Consider the following 23,824-nt stretch of genomic DNA (forward strand, 5'->3'; position numbering starts at 1 on the left):
ATAACACATATTCTTCCTCAATATCAGACATGTCAGACACTTATTCATCAGGGTCCAGTTGATGAACTTTATGCTGTTTCTGTTTGCCTTTACTTGGACATTTAGATGAAAAGTTATTAGGCTTATCACAATGGGTACAAACTTTACCCCGACACAAAATGTTTCAAATTTCTGGATGACAATATCTATATCCTGTTTATCGTCTTCCTGCGTGAAGGGTAAGCCATCAAAAATGTCTAACGCATCGACACCGATACATGTCAGCAGAGTAGCAGTCCTGTATTTATTTTCTGCATCACGAAGTCTAGTTGCGATTTCGTAGTTGTCCCACATCCGTCTGACTTTTTTCCAGTTTGCTGCCAAATTTCCTTTAAGGTCCAGTTTGGCTGACAGTGGAATGTTTGTAGGGACTTGTACATGGTGAGGAGCTTGCACATTGTTAGCTTGTTGCACCGCCATAGTTTTCGAATTACATTTACACAAGTCAGTGTGTCACTTACAGGGCTTCCGTAGAAATGGAACAGTAGGCAGTAAACAGGAAATAAAATACAGTATCCCAGTGTTTCGTTAGAGCGCGCGCATATCGTCTCCTACCCGACATCGTAGAAATCCAACTAGAACGCGAAGGTGAACTGTCCGAAACGGGCTTCCATGTTTTTTTGTTTTTTTTAATAACTGTCACAGAGTTCATTAACAAAAAGTCACAGATTAGGCAAAATAGCGTGAATATTAGATCAGAATGTCACTCACTGTCTGTAAACATCACTCCCGACGAGTCGAGCCACGTACGATCAGCACACAGAGAACAATCACAAGTATCAGTCGATACGAAATTTCAGATTCGCAGCACGGCTGGACGGGAGCTCCATCCCAGTTCTGACACCATGTTTCGTCATTTAAGATCGTTCGGGAGTTTAATAATCGAACAAGAATGAACTTCTGTTTGAGCGAACAAAATAACCGTTTACTGAGGATAGCATCAGAACGTACAACCCAGGTCCTTGCACTGTAGGACCAGGGGAAAATGTAAAACTACACTTACTGGAAACGGACTTTAGACCAGTTACGTCACAGAAGGCAGTCGCAATTTTCACTTCATATTTTCATACACACTTTCTTTACACTTATATCTTTGTTATAAAATCAATTCATAACCAGATACACGGCTTTGGATCTTTCGATACGACAGTTGGCCGGTCATTCAAATTCCCGCGAATAGATCGACGAGCTTGATTTTTTATTTATTTATTTGATTGGTGTTTTACGCCGTACTCAAGAATATTTCACTTATACGACGGCGGCCAGAATTATGGTGGGTGAAAACCGGGCAGAGCCTGGGTGAAACCCACGACCATCCGCAGGTTGCTGGAAGACCTTCCCACGTACGGCCGGAGAGGAAGCCAGCATGAGCTGGACTTCAACTCACAGCGACCGCATTGGTGAGAGGCTCCTGAGCCACGGAGGCCCCTGACGAGCTTGACGATGCTGCAATATATGGGAATATATCGCAGCAGCATCGAGCTCGCTAAGGAACAGCGTTCCATCCTCAGACGTAGCATGCCTTTTTTAAAAGAAATGTCGCAAAAACCATAGCACGTGTAACAGCAAGTTTGTACTTCTACGTATGAATCCACAACCTGCCATGCACAGACTGACTGCTTTACTTATAATTCGGCTGTTGCCAAAAAGCAAACACCGGGACCAGGACACGTGTAAATATCTGTCAATCACCCGGGCCCAGTTAGCGTGTAGCAAGGAAGACAAAGCGAAAACAAAGCCCATAACATTGGGGTGCAATGGCACTGGGTGACCAAATCGCAGTGAAACCCTGATCATTAAGAGAACATATGCATAACGCATGTTCTTCGTAGCCATCAATACATTGTATTACACTATACAGCATGTATATGTAAATGTGCCAAAATGTGGTAAATCAACCTTTGGATACTATTCAAAAGCGTGCATGACCTGTGTTTTTTGACACAGGTCTACAATTTTCAGCATACATACAGTACATTTATTGCCCTATACACCGATTTTCAGATTTACAGCTGTAACACTTTTCTGACGTGACCTGCAACAATTTAGGAGATTACGCTTTTTCGCGTTTTGATCACAATTTGCGAAAAAAATATACATCACAAGACAAGAAATAAGACCGGATTCGTGATCGCGAGGTCAAACTACGCCGGGTGGCATACTTACAATATTTGTAAGACACAAAAGAGCATTTTATAACATACACTTGTAAATGTGCCAAAATATAGTAAATCGGCCTTTTGTCAAACCTTGAAGCCATGTAAATCCTGTATTTATTAAGACAGTCCCCAGATTTCCAGCATGCACACAGTACATATATATTCCCTTCCACTTATCAAATTTTGAAGCCCTTACAGGAATACAGGAATCATTATATCCTGTATTAAGACAGCTCACGGGTTCCCAGCATACATACAGTACTTATATAGTCCCTTCCACTCAGCAATTTTGAACTTTACAGTTGTATTAGTATTGTCACGTGACCTACAAATATAGGACAAAATTGCAAATTTTCGATTCTTGATGGCAATTTGTCACATAAGTACATCTTGCGGGGAGAAAATAAGACCAGATTCGTGATAAGGACGTCATGTTACATGCAATTCACTTGTTCGGAAAGTTTATTGTCTAATATGAATTACGTCTATTTTTTTGCTCCTATTAGACAAACCTGGGGTCTTTCCAAGAGAGCACAGAACCCATAGATTCGAACGGCCTGTGGTGGAGAAAGTGGAAAGTTATAGAGAGTGAACGCTAAAAGCTGTGTGTGCTGACCGTATAACTGAATGCAGTTCTAGTTTATATGATTGGCATTTTTTGCAGTGTTGAAGAATACTTCATTTGTAGTTACAGCATTACGATGGGTGGAAACCAGGCTGTCAGCCTGGGGAAACCCACCACCACCACCACAAGTCTTGGGAACATAAACCACTGAGTCTTGAGACCATAAACCAAATCTTGGGAACATAAACCACTGAGTCTTGAGACCATAAACCAAATCTTGGGAACATAAACCACTGAGTCTTGAGACCATTAACCAATAGGACCACTGCTCACCAGGACACGAACAGGACCATAATAAATTCAATGACACCACACAGAACCATTATAAAACCCTGATGCCATATAGGACCACTGCTCACCAGGACATGTACAGAATCATTATAAAACACTTGCACCATACAGGACCAATGTCCACCAGGACATGTACAGGAACATTATAAAACACTGGCACCACACAGAACCATAATAAAACACTGATGCCATATAAGACCACTGCTCGCCAGGACATGTACAGAGCCATTGTAAAACACGCACCATACAGGATCAATGTCCATCAGGACATGTACAGAGCCATTATAAAACACTTTCACCATACAGGACCAATGTCCACCATGACATGTACAGAACCATTATAAAACACTTGCACCATACATAACCAATGTCCACCAGGACATGTACAAAAACATTACAAAACACTGGCACCATACAGGACCAATGTCCACCAGGACATGTACAGAACCATTATAAAACACTTGCACCATACAGGACCAATGTCCACCAGGACATGTACAGAACCATTATAAAACACTTGCACCATACAGGACCAATGTCCACCAGGACATGCCCAGAATCATTACAAAACACTAGCACCATACAGGACCAATGTCCACCAGGACATGTACAGAACCATTATAAAACACTTGCACCTTACAGGACCAATGTCCACCAGGACATGTACAGAACCATTATAAAACACTAGCACCATACAGGACCAATGTCCACCAGGACATGTACAGAATCATTACAAAACACTAGCACCATACAGGACCAATGTCCATCAGGACATGTACAGAACCATTATAAAACACTAGCACCATACAGGATCACTGCTCACCAGGACATGTACAGAACCATTATAAAAACACTGATGCAATACAGGACTGCCCTTCTGTTCACTGGCCAGGAAACTCACACTTTAACAATGATGGGTGCTAACATATGTATTATACACAGCAAACCATGTTAAATAACTAATGTGCTTCACTACGTAGACTTACACTAAATCCTCCACAAATCCAACCACGGACATGTTTCGGTGCATTTAGCCTGTTTAGAAAACTGTTCTGCTGGGTAGGCTGTCTTACGATTCTGTGAAGACTACAAATGCCCCAACCTCAAATTTCATTTTTTTCATATCAAGTTCTGCTTTACTGGTTGACTTTGTTACGGATTTAGGGTATGTCATATTCTGTTGATTAATACATCTTTAATTTATGATGTTCATAGAAAAGTATAATGCCAGCTATCATTAAAGAACTGTGATGAAAAATCTATTTGAGAGTAGTTACACTCTTAATACACAATCAAAATTTCACACAGTTGAGGCATAAAATTCTTTTTTTTATTTCGACTTTTCGACATCTTTAAGAAAACAAGCCAAACATCCTACTTCAGGTCAATAAGGAAATCAACTACTGTTGCTGTTGCCTTGAAGATTCAAATATATTAACATGAAACCCTCCTTTTCGGGCTAGCTCTAAATTTTTCTGGACAAAATCTCTGGGTTCAAAATCTTCTGCACGTTTCATGATTGCACGAAATTCCTCTTGAAGTTTAGCTTCTTTCAGTTTCAATTTACGGTGAAGTCTCTTACGAAACACAAATTTCATGCGCTTTCGGAGTTTTTTCAGATGATGCCGGTTCATTTTCCTTCTGCGAATTTTGAGAATATTTTTTGCCAGTTTTTCCACCTTGGTCTTCTCAGGTGCCATGATTTCCTTTTCTGTGCATGGTTCCACAATGGGGTTTGAGAGAGGATGTCCACTGATAAGAGACGGGCATTCAAAGATATTGTTCTCCATAACCTTTCCCTTGTGAATAACCCTAAGAACACTTGTAGTTGGCAGGTTATATTCCAAACTGAAGTTCAACTCAGAGGGTGAGACTGAGAGATTTCTGGGGATTTCTGCGTGACGTTGTAACCCCAGGATGTGGGGAGGAACCTCAAGCTGTCTGGAACTGGCCATATTGGCTACACAAGACCAGTCACCCAGTGTCCTCATGGATGGAGATTTTTTTCCCCCTGGAATCATACAGAGGAGTACAGGTTTCTTTATTCTCACATAACAGGAGATTGAACAATCAACCTTATACCTTCATTTACAGTTAGCAGTTAGAAGAACCCAAAAAACCGGAGCGGGCAGCCACCTGGTTTGACCAAAGATCCTATTTACCTTCATTTAATTCTCTTTCATGGTAACCGTCTGCATAAAAAGATAATGAAACAAACTGCATACAGTGCTGTAAAGAGAGACCACAAATTTTTGATAGGTTTACATGGCCTTAATTTCGCCCACAAAAGTTTATGTTTAGAGGCAAATAAGGGTCGCAAAATAACATTCTTGGCGTTGAAACTTACGATTTTCTAGTAGAATATTATCCCATGTTCCAAGCAAACCTCAAAACACCTTTCTAAAATCAACAGAACTTTCAAATTCAGGAAAAATGGGGATGTTAGTTGTGGACAAAATTTACGATCCTTTAGGGAAACTTTCCTGTACAAGTTAGGTACAAACCCTGTATGGCCTTGAAATATATTCCAAGGTGGCATAAACCAGTTATTGTCAATCACTCTGTATACGTTGTGTAAGTTTATTACACTATAATCAAAGAGTTAGGACAGTCAAAGGAAGTCAGAGGAAAGATGTCAATGACCCCGACTAGAAAAAAAAAATGGAGGTTACCATCTTCCACCACTGGAGATTAAATTGGGATTAAACACAACACTGGTAATATTTCAGCGAGATACGGGGACACCTGGGGCTGATGCAGGTTACCAAGGCCTGATGTAGGCCATTTCTGAGTGTGTCCAAAGAGTTTGGGTGTCGAGAGGTGGATGAACCTAAATGACAAATTCTTTTTTACTTGCAAGAATAAAAATTAAAACTGACAGCTTTGTTATTCAACAGGGTGCCCTGGGCCACTGGACATGACTGTTCCAGTCAACGCACCACCAAAAACTGTAACATTTTCTTCTTTTTTGAGTACAGGAAACTGTTTTAACTTCTTGTGGTCATCATTCAAAGTCCTCTTTGCCCAGGTGGGCACAGGCTGTATGCTTGACAGTTTTTCAGGCATCTCGCAGGGGAGAATGTGGTTTTCTTTATGTTCTGCTCACCTTCCTCTAACCATAAACCTGACAGCCACCCTAGAAATGAAACAATCTAGAGTAAGAGATTACACGCCAGTGAAACATATTAATTTTAAGCATCTATCACATACATACCTCTCATCATCAGGCATGACAACCTTTTACAGATAATGCTGATCTGCTGGGATAAGACTGTGGACATGGTACTGGGTAAGTTGCACTAACCTGTGAAAACAGAAGAAAACAGTGTTGAATTAAAGCTGTTATCCAACAGTGTTGCTTGGGTGCACACTACTAGTCTTTTACTACTTCTGGTAGCCTGGTAGTTCATGACAATGGGAGGAAAAGAGCAAAAAAGATCAGCAGGAATTAGTTGGACTTGAACCACAGACCTCTAGATACAATGTCCATTGAGGCTTGTTGTGAAGACCAATGACAACATCGATCTTAGCAGTGCTGGGCTACATGTACACACTGTAGCTAACGATTCTGCATGCTCTGCAGAAATTGTATGCTGAATAGTAAAATTCAGAATGCCAAAAAAAAGAAGAAAAAACGGAAAGGAATGTACTGGATTTGATAGCTGAGAATAGACAGAGACAAAACAGTGTTGCAAAGTTGGTGGCAGAACAAAAGACAGAAAGAATTACACTGCTGCAAGTTGACACCGTTCCCACAGTAAACTGCAGTGACAAGTTTCATACAGTCTTGCATAAAGCTTGCATTTTAAAGTTTGGAGGAAATTCAATCATTTTCGAAAAGGTTTTTGTCAAGTACATGAAAACCACAACACAGACAGGGAAAATTCTTTGAAATACATAATTCTGAAGTAATGTTATTCTCAGAAATGTTTTTGCTTGATACTACTAAGTAGTTTTAGACCTACTGTTGAGCTAATTTAATTTCCTACTTAGAGCCTCAATTTGCATACCAAACTCAATGATTTTCGGAATCTTTGTAAGGTCATCCACTTCTAGGATGAAACTGCTAACAAAAATTTCATTCCGAAAGCTTCGGCCGTTCTGGAGAAAACGATATTTTAAGCTTATAAATAAAATTCAAAATGGCCCCCTAATCATGTGACTCACAACACAAAAAGTATAAAGTCGTTTCATATGTTTGTTACTGAAACTCCAAAGTTTGGTATTTCTACCTTTACCAGTTTTCAAGATAGAAGTCGTCATCGCTAGTTTTCACTCTGCATAATGCTACATCCAGAAGGACCATAACAATATATAAAATAGTGCTGTACTCTATCTTGCAACAATGATGGTCTCAAAACGCTGAGCTTCCGCATCATTTAATATGAGCATACAAGCATTTCCAGCTATATTCACTCATTCTATCAAAACAATCACACTGTGCTTACTAACAATGAATCTGTCAGCTGGCCGTGATGTCATAGCTGCTATTGGTTGGCCGTGATGTCATAGCTGCTCTGAGCTGGCTGTGATGTCATAGCTGCTCTGAGCTGGTCGTGATGTCATAGCTGCTCTGAGCTGGCCGTGAATTCATAGCTGCTCTGAGCTGGTCATGACGTCATAGCTGCTCTGAGCTGGACGTGATGTCATAGCTGCTCTGAGCTGGCACTGATGTCATTGCTGCTCTGAGCTGGCCGTGATGTCACAGCTGCCATGAGCTGGTCATGATGTCATAGCTGCTCTGAGCTGGCTGTGATGTCACAGCTGGTCTGAGCTGGCTATGATGTGACAGCTGCTCTGAGCTGGCAGTGATGCAGGGCTTCTGCTGGCACTCACCACTCTCGCCAATTGCGAATAAAAATTTGGACTGGTGATAAAATCAGGGAAATGGCGACAGTTTTTGGTGACAGAATGATTTACTCGAGAATATATATACTGGCTATTGCATAGGTGGAAATGTCGATAGCCTGAAGACTCGCAATACACATGGCCATGTGTTGTTTTTCTGTTTTCCAACGGAAATAATGGGTTGGTGAACACAGTTTCGTATAAACCACAAGCGTTTATTTTATTTTTTTAAACAAGCATCACATCGGTTTTCTAAATTATTTAAGAAAAGAAACGGTAGCAGGCCTTCCACTGGTGCTCGCCATTGTTGCAAATTTAGAACAATTTTTGAAATGGTGATAAAATTAAAAAAGTATGCGTATGTTTTTGGTGATTTATTTATTTACCTAAGAAAGTGTACAAACGTTATACACAAATTTCCTGGCGAAGTTTTCCTAGTACTTTTCAGGCATGGGAGTTTTCTGTGGTTTTATGCGTATTTTTATTATTTTTCTGATGAAAACAATCCATTCACTTTCACTTCAAACGGCTTCATTTCAGCCAAACAACAACAACATAGTCACAGCGATTTGAATTGACAGAAATCTACAAAGAGGGTTCAGCATTCTTGGAAGGTGACTTACATTAAGTAACGCTTGAAAATCATTTTTGTTAACTAATGAATGTGAACTATGGCATTTTTGGGGATGCCTTTCATAGCTAAATCTAAAGAAAAAAAATTAAATTAAAAAAAAATAACCATTAAGGGAGATAAATATAGTGTTAGACATGTAAATGAAGTTACCCCCCTTGAAAAATTTAACTCTTCCACCCTTGAACTAAATTTCTTTTGTCACTAATTTTTCTGATAGAGAAAATTGCATTTTACAAGGACACTACACAGGTTAATTAAAAAAAGGTTTGATTTTTGTCAACAACAAAAAAATTCGCCATTATTTTGAGGGCAATTGTTCTAAATGTGGCATGGGATAAACTCCAGATATAGCTGGAAGAGACCTAATTGGCAGATAAAAAAGAGCTACAGATGGAGACCACCAAGACTCTGCTCCCACTCAGTCAGTTGAAGATCACAAAGATTAAGTTAATGCTGCTAAGACAGTATGGCTAAAGAAAAACTGTATTGGCTACAAAATCTGATAAGTGGCTAAAGTGACTGGCTTAAAAAATACTGACCCAGAGAAAGCCCTGGTGATCTCAGTGCTCTGAGCTGGCCGTGATGTCATAGCTGCTCTGAGCTGGCCGTGATGTCATAGCTGCTCTGAGCTGGCCATGATGTCATAGCTGCTCTGCGCTGGCCGTGATGTCATAGCCGCCTAAGCTGGCATTGATGTCATAGCTTCTCTGAGCTGGCCGTGATGTCATAGCTGCTCTGAGCTGGCTGTGATGTCATAGCCGCCTAAGCTGGCATTGATCTCATAGCTGCTCTGAGCTGGCCGTGATGTCATAGCTGCTCTCAGCTGGCATTGATGCTCTGAGCTGGCCGTGATGTCATAGCCGCCTAAGCCGGCCATGATGTCATAGCAGCCAGAAACATTGCTGTTGATTTATTTAATTTATTCCAGTCGGTTAGCGCGCTATCGCAGCGTAATGACTCAGGAGCCTCTCACCAATGCGGTCGCTGTGAGTTCAAGTCCAATTCATGCTGGCTTCCTCTCTGGCCGTACGTGGGAAGGTCTGTCAGCAACCTGCAGAAGGTCGTGGGTTTCCCCCGGGCTCTGCCCGGTTTCCTCCCACCATAATGTTTGCCGCTGTGGTATAAGTGAAATATTCTTTAGTACAGCGTAAAACACCAATCAAATAAATAAATAAATTTAATTTATTTGATTGGTGTCTTACCCTGTACTCAACAATATTTCACTTATACGATGGCAGCCAGCATCCCTCCATGGTGATTGAAAACCAGGCAGTGCCCAGGGGAAACCCACGACCATCCACAGGCTGCTGCCTGACCCTACCACTTACGACCGGAGCATTACTGTTGAAAGATGGCTTACCATTGCTGGCTTTGACATGGCTAGATTACTGTTGAAAGATGGTTTACCAATGTTGGCTTTGACATATTACAATTCTTGGAGTTTTAGGGAATCGGTGGATAGCAAAAATAAGGTAAAGTTCAAGCCATTTTATTTTTAGTGAAATTGTTAGCGTGGACGTTTATATGAGCGAAGCTGTGCGTTACGGCTGAAATCTCCAGCTTAGCTTGGGCTAAGCTTCAGGCTGTGCCTCAATGTTCTGTAGTACATGTACTTTAAACTTTAGCAAACGGCAAAAATCAGTATTTCCTCCATTTAGCTCTCAGTTATTTATCATCTCGTGCTCCTTGCGTGGAACAGGGGTGCTCGAAACTATGCATAACGCATAACATTTACTGAACTTAACTAGAAGTCATGTGTTCTGTGATTCTTGACTGACTGTAACGTTGAAAATTATTTCCCTTGAAAACAGTTAATAACCGAGATTTCAAACTCACATAAATAATTTCCACTGATTTTAATACTATGGAAATCATGCACGCATTACAATCCTGATAACCTTACTGAGCAGTCCAAATTCAGTCTTTGATAGATCCCGACACGACAGAAAACTTTTATCAGCTGAGCTTTCGCAGTTGGATGTCACAGCACATGTTGCCCTTGATCACACAGATGGCGCTACTTACTTCCGCTCAAATGACCTTTGACCAAAACACTCGTGCTTTCTGTGTGACGGTTTGTCACTTGCAGACGGGTGTTGACATCGGTCAGAATACAGAACTTCTTTTACAGACGGAGACCTGTGCACCACATCAGACAACAGGATACCAGCAAAATGGCCCAGGTTGAATCAAATGTGCTGCTAAAGGTAATTGACATGGATTAAAATTGAGTGAACTGGCACCGTGATACCGGTAGTATTGTCACTGCCATAACTGATAATATGTACGGGTGAAGTCTGGTTGATATCATGTGATCATTTGTCGGCTTTTTTTTTTTTTTTTTTTTTTTTGCAGACAACTGAATTTTATACATGATGTGACGCGTTGTAGATATCCTGTGATTGTTATTTAAATATGATCGTATGCACACAGTCGTATCTCCATGTAGCTATCTATCATGTCTATGGGGTTGTGTTTTTGTAGAAACATATCCCTATATACAATGACTTTAGGCCTACCGGACACTCCTGGACTCTCAGTGTTCTCTCTTCAGCATACTCTTGTCGTCCGCTGTATGACCTGGTTGTCTGTAATCCCCTGTCCATTTCTGTGTCTGATGTATGTCAGTTTAGTGATATTCTTTGGCTCGCAAGCGTCCGTTGGCCCTAGCCCCAGGTGGTTGTTTCAACTCAACTTAAACCGGGCTGGCCTGGGGGCAACCAATGGCAAGCCATATGCTGATCCATGCCATGTCCGATAAGTACTTTCTAAACAATGGCTGTGGTCCAGAACTGGCGTCATCTTTGGTTCTTTCCTCTCGGCTTGCCCGCACATGCAACATCTCACATATATTCCACTAGGTAAGGACAAACGAGAGCCAAATTCACCTCACTGTCATCGCTAAAGTAGCAGCCATTTTGCCTTCACCACAGTTATGAGTCTTCCTAGATCACACATGCACGTTAAATCTAAAATGACAATCCTAATGGCCGCCCTGTTTAGATATAGTTTGCTGGTTGTGAATATGGGGCTGGTATGCCATTACCAAACGGAATATACCTGGGATGTTGTGTGTGTGCAGGCAAGCTGAGAGGTAAGAACAAGTCCTCACTTCAGTTTTGGACAGCGGCTTTTGTTTAGAAAGGAAGTATCGGACATGGCGTGAATCAACATATGGTTTGCCATTGGTTACCCCTGCGACTACGATACTCTGCCAGTTCAGTATAAAGAGAGCAGTTCAAGTAGCCACCTGAGGCTACACTGGACCAAAATTTGTCTGTGTACATGACTGAGGAGAAAAACACCTGTGTGAACAACAGCAGTTCGCCATGGCGGAAGAAAAGGCTGATTGGGATCGATAGATTGGCTATTTGGCCAATACAAAATTTATGGTGATATGCTTAGGCACATATGCTGTTGTTGAGAGATAGATATTTTTTTTTGCCCAGGAATAATGACATGGAGATACGACTTTGTGTCAGTCATGTCAGAAATGTAAAATACAGTCATGTTGTATAGGACTAATTTAATGGAAGATTTATTTATTTATTTATTTCATTGGTGTTTTACGCCTTACTGAAGAATATTTCATTTATACGACGGCAGCCAGCATTATGGTGGGGGGGAACTGAGCAGAACCTGGGGGAAACCCACAACCATCCGCAGGTTGCTTTTAATCGAAGAGTGCACACTTGTAATGATATGGCATGCTTTTTGTTCATCCCTATTCTAAATAATGAAGGAAATTGAATAACAACATTACATTTATATAATGAACATAATGAATGCTTCCTTACGCTGATATCAGTGGCATTCGATATCCGTAGCATAGTATTGCTTCCTTGGGTGTGTTGTAGTTTTAATGACTGGTGATATGAGTGTCATTGTAAGTTATATGAGTGTCATTGTAAGTTACATGTATGTCAGTGTTATTCCCAGTGTAGTTTCATGGAATGTCAATGTAATTCATTTTCCTACAGTACAGGAGCATTCATTGTATAATATACATGTATGTTATTGGTCACTCGCTTTCATTCATCATTTGGATTAGGGACATCCCCAAAAAATCCTACCTAAATTTTAACAACCAACAGACTGACCATCCATCGGACATACAGACAGACTGACCAACCATCAGACATGCAAACACTGACCAACCATCAGACATACAGACAGACTGACCAATCGACAGACATACAGACCACACAACATACAAACAGACAGACTGACCAAACAACAGACAAACAGACTAACCAAACAATAGACATGCAGACAGACTGACCAACCAATAGATAAACAAGTAATGGACCAAGCAATAGACATACAAACAGACTGAAAAACCACCAGACACACAGACAGACTGACCAACGAACAAACAGACAGACAGCCTGACCAAACAATAGACATGCAGACAGACTGACCAACCAACAGATAAACAGACAGACTGACCAAGCAATAGACATACAAACAGACTGAAAAAACCACCAGACACACAGACAGACTCACCAACGAAAAAACAGATAGACCGACCAAACAATAGACATGCAGACAGACTGACCAACCAACAGACAAACAGTGACCAACAAACAGACAGACTGATCAACCAACAGACACACAGACAGACTCACCAATGAACAAACAAACAGACAGACTGACCAAACAATAGACATAGAGACAGACTGACCAAACATACAGACAGACTGACCAACCAACAGACAAACAGACAGACAGACTGATCAGCCAAAAGACATACAGACAGACTGACCAACCAACAGACAAACAGACATACAGATCAAAAAACAGACATGCAGACAGACTGACCAACCAACAGACATACAAAAAAAATTGTTGTGTGATGAAGTGTAGTTTCTGTTATTAATCATTAAGTTGTCTGTTTCAGGGATTTGTGCTGACACACTTTGTGTTGACAGTTTGGTAAGTTCTACCTAAAAATTACTAAAATTATTACTTGAGGGCAGTTCTTACCACAGTGTTGGATTTTAACCACTGAAATTGCTGTGTCTACTTTCATTGCTCCTGTGGCTTTAATTTAAGAGGGTTGTGATGTGCCTGAGTTAGCCCGCCATTACCTCTCTGACAAGGCTGTCTGATCTGATAATCTGTACGTGGATGTAGTGCTCCTCCACCATTACCTGTCTGACCAGGTGGTCTCTTCTGTACACTGTGTGGAATCAGTATGTAGTGCGCCTCCACCATTACCTGTCTGACCAGGTGGTCTCTTCTGTACACTGTGTGGTAATCAGTGTGTAGTGCTCCTCCACCATTACCTGTCTGACCAGGTGGTCTCTTCTGTACACTGTGTGGTAATCAGTGTGTAGTGCTCCTCCACCATTACCTGTCTGACCAGGTGGTCTGTTCTGTACACTGTGTGGAATCAGTCTGTAGTGCTCCTCCACCATTACCTGTCTGACCAGGTGGTCTCTTCTGTACACTGTGTGGTCATCAATGTGTAGTGCGCCTCCACCATGACCTGTCTGACCAGGTGGTCTCTTCTGTACACTGTGTAGTAATCAGTGTGTAGTGGGTCTCCACCATTACCTGTCTGACCAGGTGGTCTCTTCTGTACAGGTGGTCTCTTTTGTACACTGTCTGGTAATCAGTCTGTAGTGCTCCTCCAACAAGGTGGCCTGTGGACTCCCCAGTACACTGTATGGGTATCTGTAGGTAGTGTCCCTTCACCATTACCTACCTAACAAGGTGGCATGTGGACTCCCCAGTACACTGTGTGGGTATCTGTAGGTAGTGTCCCTTCACCATTACCTACCTAACAAGGTGGCATGTGGACTCCCCAGTACACTGTGTGGGTATCTGTAGATAGTGCCCCTTCACAATTAGCTACCTAACAAGGTGGCATGTGGTCTTCCCAGTACACTGTGTTGGTATCTGTAGGTAGTGCCCCCTCACCATTAGCTACCTAACAAGGTGGCCTGTGGTATCCCCAGTACACTGTATGTAGTTTGCAGATTCCTACATGTACTTTATGTGTTTTCTGTTTTGTTTCTTAGGGCTTCTGTGTCAGATATATCTCCCGTTTCCTACATTTACTGCCATGGTGTTTTATGTTTTGTTTCTCAGGGCCTCTATGTCAACCATGTTTCCCGTTTCCTACATTTACTGCCATGGTGTTTTCTGTTTTGTTACTCAGGGCCTCTATGTCAACCATGTTTCCCGTTTCCTACATTTACTGCCATGGTGTTTTCTGTTTTGTTTCTCAGGGCCTCTATGTCAGCCATGTTTCCCGTTTCCTACATTTACTGCCATGGTGTTTTCTGTTTTGTTACTCAGGGCCTCTATGTCAACCATGTTTCCCATTTCCTACATTTACTGCCATGGTGTTTTCTGTTTTGTTTCTCAGGGCCTCTATGTCAACCATGTTTCCCGTTTCCTACATTTACTGCCATGGTGTTTTCTGTTTTGTTTCTCAGGGCCTCTATGTCAGCCATGTTTCCCGTTTCCTACATTTACTGCCATGGTATTGTGATTCTGACTGGAATCTTGGCCATCCTGCATGAAGAATCCCACACTCGTGTTCTCATGGCAAGTCCTGTTTCACTTTGTCGCCCAGACTGTGGAATATTTAGAAGTTTCCAGAAGTGTGATATCAAATTTCAATAAAATCTTGAGTTTTAAGATGCTGTGAGCTCTCAGGCAATATCTAATACAGGCACAAATCCACATTCATTGCTTATACAATAAATATAGACATTACAGAGCAATATTTATTTATTTATTTGATTGGTGTTTTATGTCATACTCAAGAATATTTCACTTATACGACAGCGGCCAGGATTATGGCGGGAGGAAACCCACGACCATCCGCAGGTTTGATAGAGCAATAATTCTGTTAATACACACAGTAGCTTACATAAATACATACTGTGACATTCTGACAGAGTGTAGATCATGTGAAGCTTGGCATGCTGTAAAGTGTTGACATGTCCTGAGTTAGCAGCAAGGCCACACCAAGGATAAAGTCATCTTCATCTTTGGCTTGATCCCCATATTGATCGGTGATCGGGATACAGGCCTACATGTACATGTTTGGCTTGATCCCCGTATTGATCGGTGATCGGGATGCAGGCCTACATGTACATGTTTGGCTTGATCCCCGTATTGATCGGTGATCTGGATACAGGCCTACATGTACATGTTTGGCTTGATCCCCATGTTGATCGGTGATCTGGATACAGGCCTACATGTACATGTTTGGCTTGATCCCCCTATTGATCGGTGATCGGGATACAGGCCTACATGTACATGTTTGGCTTGATCCCGTATTGATTGGTGATCGGGATACAGGCCTGCATGTACATGTTTGGCTTGATCCCCCTATTGATCGGTGATCCAGATACAGGCCTACATGTACATGTTTGGCTTGATCCCCCTATTGATCGGTGATCCGGATACAGGCCTACATGTACATGTTTGGCTTGATCCCCCTATTGATCGGTGATCCGGATACAGGCCTGCATGTACATGTTTGGCTTGATCCCCGTATTGATCGGTGATCTGGATACAGGCCTACATGTACATGTTTGGCTTGATCCCCATATTGTGCGGTGATCTGGATACAGGCCTACATGTACATGTTTGGCTTGATCCTCGTATTGATCGGTGATCCGGATACAGGCCTGCATGTACATGTTTGGCTTGATCCCCCTATTGATCGGTGATCCGGATACTGGCCTACATGTACATGTTTGGCTTGATCCCCCTATTGATCGGTGATCCAAATACAGGCCTACATGTACATGTTTGGCTTGATCCCCATATTGATCGGTGATCCAGATACAGGCCTACATGTACATGTTTGGCTTGATCCCCCTATTGATCGGTGATCCAGATACAGGCCTGCATGTACATGTTTGGCTTTATCCCCGTATTGATTGGTGATCGGGATACAGGCCTACATGTACATGTTTGGCTTTATCCCCGTATTGATTGGTGATCGGGATACAGGCCTACATGTACATGTTTGGCTTGATCCCCCTATTGATCGGTGATCGGGATACAGGCCTGCATGTACATGTTTGGCTTGATCCCCCTATTGATCAGTGATCGGGATACAGGCCTGCATGTACATGTTTGGCTTGATCCCCCTATTGATCGGTGATCCGGATACAGGCCTACATGTACATGTTTGGCTTGATCCCCGTATTGATCGGTGATCCGGATACAGGCCTACATGTACATGTTTGGCTTGATCCCCGTATTGATCGGTGATCGGGATACAGGCCTACATGTACATGTTTGGCTTGATCCCCGTATTGATCGGTGATCCGGATACAGGCCTACATGTACATGTTTGGCTTGATCCCCGTATTGATCGGTGATCCGGATACAGGCCTACATGTACATGTTTGGCTTGATCCTTGTATTGATCGGTGATCGGGATACAGGCCTGCATGTACATGTTTGGCTTGATCCCCGTATTGATTGGTGATCCGGATACAGGCCTGCATGTACATGTTTGGCTTGATCCCCGTATTGATCGGTGATCCGGATACAGGCCTACATGTACATGTTTGGCTTGATCCCCGTATTGATCGGTGATCGGGATACAGGCCTGCATGTACATGTTTGGCTTGATCCCCGTATTGATCGGTGATCGGGATACAGGCCTGCATGTACATGTTTGGCTTGATCCCCGTATTGATCGGTGATTGGGATACAGGCCTACATGTACATGTATGTTACTATGTATCCATGGATATACATTATTGTCCTCACCATGTACATTTGAAGTATCCAGATCTATCCATTATGTATGCCAGGATTTTTTTTTTATACTTTATGCCCCCTTGCAATTGCAATGGGTACGTCTTTTTCTTTTGTCCGTGGATATGAGTGGCTTAATCTTGTCACCAAGGTACTGATGATAACTGGATAAATTATACTGTTGAAAATTGGAACACACTTTCTTACTACTATTGGTCTGATCTGGTCAGTCTTGGTAAACAGTGCTTGAATTCTTTAATTTTTACCACACTCAAGATTTTGGCCTAAACTGTAACTTTACAGGATGCTGGGAAGGGCATATGCCTCTTGAAAACACCTACATTTGAACATGTTCATGTAGCACAGTACACTGTAGGCCTAGTTTTATGTACCAGTACAGTTTCTTTTAATGTTTATGTCATTTCTGTTGCAGTTCCTCATATTTAACATTATAAGTGTCCCATTAGATGTAATCTTCCTGTCCATATTCCAACCAATGGCATATGATATATTTGAACATCCAAATGCAGGTTTGAAAGTCATCTACCTTATTTATTATAATTTATACACTTGTGTAACATTACTTATGAATACAATCGCCATGGTCACCGGTGTTTTTATTGGTAATGTAATATAAATGTAACTATTCAACCCTGAATTTGACATAAAACTGAAAATATTTACTGATAATTTAGGCTCTACATGACTGAATGATGTGGTTTTGAACATCAAATTAAAATTTTAAATGCTTGAATATTTTCCTTGAAAAAAATGTCTAAGTGTTCCCACAGAGTTGTTTCATTTAAATTGTATGTGTTTGCTGCAGGTACTGGAGCCCGTAACTTATACAGGTTCAGTCTTGGGTATCCTTTTTTTCAAGAATTGACAGGTGGACATATGCATGTATTGTGACATATGATGACATAGCTATCTCAGACTGTCTGTGGTAAAATTTTATCCAAAAACACCGATTGACTGGCAGACAAACAGATATTTTTTAGATGGTAGCTAAATAGAGTAAAGGTCAGGTTGACCTCTGTGGGTATAGTAAGTACATGTACATCTACATGTGAATGAAAGGCCTGACAGCAACCTGCGGATGGTCATGGGTTTCCCTCGTGCTCTACCTGGTTTCTTCCCACCATAATGCTGCCCGCCGTCGTATGTTCTCCTGTTCTACTTGTGAAGATCTGTCAGCAATGTGTGGATGGTTGTGGGTTTCCCCGGGCTCTGCCATTATACCATTATGCTGGCTTCCGTCGTATAAGTGACTTATTTGTGAGTACTGCATAAAACACCAAGCAAATAAATTAATGCATAATATTTGTCTTTCATCAGTAATTATATCCTTAATGGACTGTCAGGATGAGCATTGTGAACTTGCTCATCAAACCTCTGACCTGCCTAGTGACCTTCAGGATCTACCAGGAGAGAGGGGGGAGCTATGCTGATATCAACATACCTGTCCCAGGACTACAGGCTTTTGGTCAGTCTGCCTGCGCAAAGCTTACTAACGTTATCGATCAAGTTTACATAACTTTTTCTCATAAATCACAATGTCTTTTGGCAATAAATGTATTATTGTATACAAAATGACTTGCCAGTGTCCTGCGACTTGTCTTCATATGCACATGTATGTGCTGTGTCGCTGCACGTTAGTGAAGGGAGGGTGTGGGAGGGAAGGGATGAAAATCGAATCTCACTAACGCCAGCTGTAGTAGCAAACACACCTGTTTCTAACTTAAGCCAAATTTTAAACTCGTTCTGTACTGGAAGCCTTCAAATAACACAATGTGATCAGAATTGTAATTTCTCATAAATAACATCCAAAATTGACTTTCAATGTTTCATTTAAGCCCAAGCTGTAAAAGACTTCTTTCATGTACATGTATGTTTGCCTCAGTGACTTTACTGATATCATCTCAACTTTTTACCTTTGTTTAGGTACCGGCAGTGGCACCCGCACAGGACAGTATGAAAACATTGACCAGCCTGTGCCGACTAATCAAGTTGAGACAGCCTCGCCACATCAGAGTTTCGATAAGCCTCCACCATCTTATTCTGAACCTTAGCCGATCAGGCACATTCTGCTTTACTTGTCGCTTTCTCATCTGTAAATATGTCTCACTCTGTATGCCTATAGACCTTTCTGAACTCCCAATTAAAAACATGCAATTAACCAATCAGCACTGTTGCAAAGAGGTCAGCTGGGTTTCCCACACATTGGTGACAAATGTTCAGTCTTTCTGTGATGTCATGGTATCACATTTGCTTTCACCGGAATGGAATGAAAAGTAACATTGTCACAGGAAGGAGTGGTGAGACATCAGGTGGGTTAGAGCCATCCATTAACAACAGAGTGTAATGTTTTCAAGGGAAATAACTCTTTCAGCAGTCTTTTCTGGAGCTTGTGAAAGCATTTTGAGAATGTTAAAACCTGGATGTACTTTAATGTGGTTTTTAACAAATACGTATGTTGAAAATCTGAGGGGCTTGAATGAATTGCATCACAGATACATGTATGTTAGTTTCCTAATGACTAATGAAATCTAGTGCAAGAATCCATGCACTGCCGAGAGTGTTGTCCTCTGCATGTTAACACTGTTAGACCTCAGGCTCAGACATCTCAATCTGTGTATATCACATCAGGCTCTGCAGGGAAATCTAGACTGGTCTGTCATTACGTACAGGCAGGAACAGATAAGTTGACTTAGGCTATACCAGTATTTCACATCATGATCGGTCAGAAACGTAAGCTGATGCTAGATAGCACAGCAGGTTGCCTAATGTAACAATGGCTGCATAACTGCTACAGATACTATAGGGTTAAGAAGTGTAAATTGGAAAGACTTTGACAGCAGCTGAGCTATAGCCGTTTGGCTCATATTAGGGTTCAGTGTGTAGACTAAAACCAGTCTGAAGACAGACATTTTCTGAAGCAAGTATGTGTAGTTTTTGGCCAAGTCTTTTACGTATTTGTGCTCAGTGTGTATAAATAAACCAGATTTTAGAGAAGAGGTGATTTGACTTGGACATGAGTCATAAAGCAAACTTTACTACCCAACCAAACCTGAGCTACTAAATCTCTTTGTTGACATGAAGAAATTTGTTAACCAGTATATTTGATGAGCTTGATGCACTACTTCATGTCTATATATGTGAGCACTGGACTACATGCAGTAAGGAAATGTTATATTGCTTCAGTCTTGTATAACAGCCATGGCGGTAAAATAGTTCTTTCAGATGGCATTTAAAATTTCCAACTGTCTAGAATGAACAAATCTTGACGCTCAGATTCTTTGGCAGGAGTTGTTTCCCTTGGCACCATAGCACTCATGCCTCTGTGCAGATGCACTGGCTTCAGATATTCTCGCACTGAACCTGTTTTTATAACACTCATTCTTACGTTCAAACACAAAAACTATGTTCGGAGATTCTTTTGCTGTGAAAGAAATATATATTATATACCACATTCCATTTAGATTTCAATTTGCAACAACTGGAGCTTGTTAATGGTGCCTTTTATATTAGAGTCTTTCCATGCCTCAGCTGGGAGTGAACTGCTGGGCTGATTGTCTATGTTTAGTGGTTACCTAGATCAGTCATGGAGGTTATGTTTTTGGTGATGTTTATGTTTTGTCTGTCTAGGAAAAGCCAACTTGTGAAATTGGTATATTTAGTGGTTACGGAGTTAGTACATTTAGCTGAAATAGAATTGCTACATTTACCTGTTAGAGAATTTTTACATTTAACTGTTACAGAAAATTGTACATTTAGATGTTGCAGAATTTGTACATTCAGCTGTTACAAAATTGCTACATTCAGCTGTTACAGAATTGGTGCATTTAGTTGTTACAGAATTTGAACATTTAGTTGTTACAGAATTTACACATGTTTTATTCATTTCAGCTAACTGTCACATTCAAGTAAAAGTGGGGCCTCTAATAGTAGGACCTCCAATAGAGGGGCCTGTAACAGTGGGGCAATAATAGAAGGACCTGTAACAGCAGGGCCTGTAACAGTGGGGGCTGTAATAGAAGAGCAGGTAATAGAGGGATCTCTAAAAGTCATGCCTGTAGTAATGGCAGGGCCTGTAACACTGTGGCAAGTAATAAGAGGACATGTAATAGAAGTATCTCTAAAAGTCAGGCCTGTAGTAACAGCGGAGCCTGTGATAGAAGTTCATGTAATAGAAGGATCTCTGTAAGTCAGGCCTGTAGTAATGGCAGGGCCTGTAACACTGTGGCAAGTAATAGAAGTTCATGTAATAGAAGGATCTCTATAAGTCAGGCCTGTAGTAATGGCAGGGCCTGTAACACTGTGGCAAGTAATAGGAGGACATGTAATAGAAGGATCTCTAAAAGTCATGTCTGTAGTAACAGCGGAGCCTGTGATAGAAGTTCATGTAATAGAAGGATCTCTATAAGTCAGGCCTGTAGTAATGGCAGGGCCTGTAACACTGTGTCAAGTAATAGGAGGACATGTAATAGAAGGATCTCTAAAAGTCAGGCCTGTGGTAACAGCAGAGCCTGTGATAGAAGTTCATGTAATAGAGGGATCTCTAAAAGTCAGGCCTGTAGTAACAGCAGAGCCTGTGATAGAAGTTCATGTAATAGAGGGATCTCTAAAAGTCAGGCCAGTAGTAACAGCAGAGCCTGTGATAGAAGTTCATGTAATAGAGGGATCTCTAAAAGTCAGGCCAGTAGTAACAGCAGAGCCTGTGATAGAAGTTCATGTAATAGAGGGATCTCTATAAGTCAGGCCTGTAGTAATGGCAGGGCCTGTAACACTGTGTCAAGTAATAGGAGGACATGTAATAGAAGGATCTCTAAAAGTCAGGCCTGTAGTAACAGCAGAGCCTGTGATAGAAGTTCATGTAATAGAGGGATCTCTAAAAGTCAGGCCTGTAGTAACAGCAGAGCCTGTGATAGAAGTTCATGTAATAGAGGGATCTCTAAAAGTCAGGCCAGTATTAACAGCAGAGCCTGTGATAGAAGTTCATGTAATAGAGGGATCTCTAAAAGTCAGGCCTGTAGTAACAGCAGAGCTGTAACACTGTGGCAAGTAATAGGAGGACATGTAATAGATGGATCTCTAAAGGTCAGGCTGTAGTAACAGCAGAGCCTGTAACACTGTGGCAAGTAATAGGAGGACATGTAATAGAGGGATCTCTAAAAGTCAGGCCTGTAGTAACAGCAGAGCCTGTAAACACTGTGGCAAGTAATAGGAGGACATGTAATAGATGGACTTTTGTGATGTTGTTGTTTCTTGTACATGCAGAAGTGTATACATTTTTATTGTCATTGTGGAAAACCTTATGTGTGGATTATTTGATACCCGTTTTGTTTACAAAATTGAGATCATTTGCTGTGCAATACTGTTTCCTTTTTGATATTTTATTTCTGTTTTAATTGAATGCAGGTAATAACTTGCAATCAGCCGATGTATTCAAAGTGTGTAAATATTGCTGTTTGGCTCAGAACTAATTATTATTTTCCAGTCTCATAATCAAAGAGTTCAGATATCAATGTCCTGTTTGGAAAACAAACTCACTTCTGTCTGCCATAAACTCTTTGCAGAAGTTGTGAGCTTCAAGTGCTGCGTGTTGTAGTTATAGAATTCCTGTCTTACATAAGTGCCTGCCTTGTTTCGTCTAAGGGATTGATTGGTGCTGTGACACTCAAAGGTGTATCTGTTAAATGACAGCAAGTTTTCTGTTGCAGAGATGAAATGAAATGTATACGCATCAGTATCTGAAGATTTCATGGCATATATGCAAAACGTAAGGAGATTTTTCATATCTGCAAATTCTACATATTTATGTAATTTTCCCTGACAATGCTGTATTTGCAAGTATATGTAGCTTTATACACAAAGCTGCACATAGGAGTATTCAAGCTGCACATAGGAGTAACAAAGCTGCACAGAGGAGTATTCAAGCTGCACATAGGAGTAACAAAGCTGCACAGAGGAGTATTCAGGCTGCACAGAGGAGTATTCAGGCTGCACATAGGAGTATTCAAGCTGCACATAGGAGTAACAAAGCCTGCACAGAGGAGTATTCAGGCCTGCACAGAGGAGTATTCAGGCTGCACATAGGAGTATTCAGGCTGCACATAGGAGTATTCAAGCTGCACATAGGAGTATTCAAGCTGCACAGAGGAGTATTCAAGCTGCACATAGGAGTAGTCAGGCTGCACAGAGGAGTATTCAAGCTGCACAGAGGAGTATTCAGGCTGCACATAGGAGTATTCAAGCTGCACATAGGAGTATTCAAGCTGCACAGAGGAGTATTCAAGCTGCACATAGGAGTAGTCAGGCTGCACATAGGAGTATTCAAGCTGCACAGAGGAGTATTCAAGCTGCACAGAGGAGTATTCAAGCTGCACATAGGAGTAGTCAGGCTGCACATAGGAGTAGTCTGGGCTGTACATAGGAGTACATGTATTTTTGTTCAACCAACGAGTATTTTAGCTTATTGATCTGTAG

At 41.4% G+C, this 23,824-nt stretch overlaps 3 protein-coding genes across 4 annotated transcripts; 2 read left to right on the forward strand and 1 right to left on the reverse strand.

Moving 5' to 3' along the window:
* Positions 1-4,429: 4,429 nt before the first annotated feature.
* LOC135466012 (small ribosomal subunit protein mS38-like) lies at positions 4,430-10,604 on the reverse strand. 2 transcript variants are annotated; one of them, XM_064743399.1, is made up of 3 exons: positions 10,500-10,604; positions 6,329-6,418; positions 4,430-5,125 (listed from the first exon to the last, which is right to left on the reverse strand). In XM_064743399.1, exons 2-3 carry the CDS (start codon positions 6,393-6,395, stop codon positions 4,515-4,517), a joined length of 678 nt encoding a protein of 225 aa, XP_064599469.1. In that variant the 5' UTR covers positions 6,396-6,418; positions 10,500-10,604; the 3' UTR covers positions 4,430-4,514. The 2 variants fall into 2 exon arrangements, with proteins under 2 accessions (XP_064599469.1, XP_064599470.1); XM_064743400.1 differs by having other exon boundaries at positions 10,495-10,513.
* Positions 10,605-10,674: 70 nt separating this feature from the next.
* LOC135465412 (type-1 angiotensin II receptor-associated protein-like) lies at positions 10,675-21,344 on the forward strand. The gene is made up of 7 exons (XM_064742652.1): positions 10,675-10,803; positions 13,497-13,531; positions 15,043-15,154; positions 17,769-17,865; positions 18,162-18,198; positions 18,700-18,821; positions 19,280-21,344. Exons 1-7 carry the CDS (start codon positions 10,771-10,773, stop codon positions 19,405-19,407), a joined length of 564 nt encoding a protein of 187 aa, XP_064598722.1. The 5' UTR covers positions 10,675-10,770; the 3' UTR covers positions 19,408-21,344.
* Positions 20,555-23,372, forward strand: LOC135465494 (keratin-associated protein 5-5-like). Its single transcript, XM_064742734.1, has 2 exons — positions 20,555-20,560; positions 21,314-23,372. The coding sequence occupies exons 1-2, from the start codon at positions 20,555-20,557 to the stop codon at positions 22,445-22,447; spliced, it is 1,140 nt and encodes a 379-aa protein (XP_064598804.1). The 3' UTR covers positions 22,448-23,372.
* The last annotated feature ends 452 nt before the right edge of the window (positions 23,373-23,824 follow it).

This window comes from Liolophura sinensis, chromosome 5 (genome assembly GCF_032854445.1).
Source record: "Liolophura sinensis isolate JHLJ2023 chromosome 5, CUHK_Ljap_v2, whole genome shotgun sequence".
Lineage (NCBI taxonomy): Eukaryota > Metazoa > Mollusca > Polyplacophora > Chitonida > Chitonidae > Liolophura > Liolophura sinensis.

Excerpts from the sequence above, each read along its gene's own strand:
- LOC135466012 (XM_064743399.1), bottom strand. The coding sequence starts at position 6,395 with ATGTCCACAGTCTTATCCCAGCAGATCAGCATTATCTGTAAAAGGTTG. Across the intron at positions 5,126-6,328 it reads GTCATGCCTGATGATGAGAG|GGGGAAAAAAATCTCCATCC; the intron begins GTATGTATGTGA and ends GTATGATTCCAG.
- LOC135465412 (XM_064742652.1), top strand. The coding sequence starts at position 10,771 with ATGGCCCAGGTTGAATCAAATGTGCTGCTAAAG. Across the intron at positions 10,804-13,496 it reads AATCAAATGTGCTGCTAAAG|GGATTTGTGCTGACACACTT; the intron begins GTAATTGACATG and ends TGTCTGTTTCAG. Across the intron at positions 13,532-15,042 it reads CACTTTGTGTTGACAGTTTG|GGCCTCTATGTCAGCCATGT; the intron begins GTAAGTTCTACC and ends TTTGTTTCTCAG.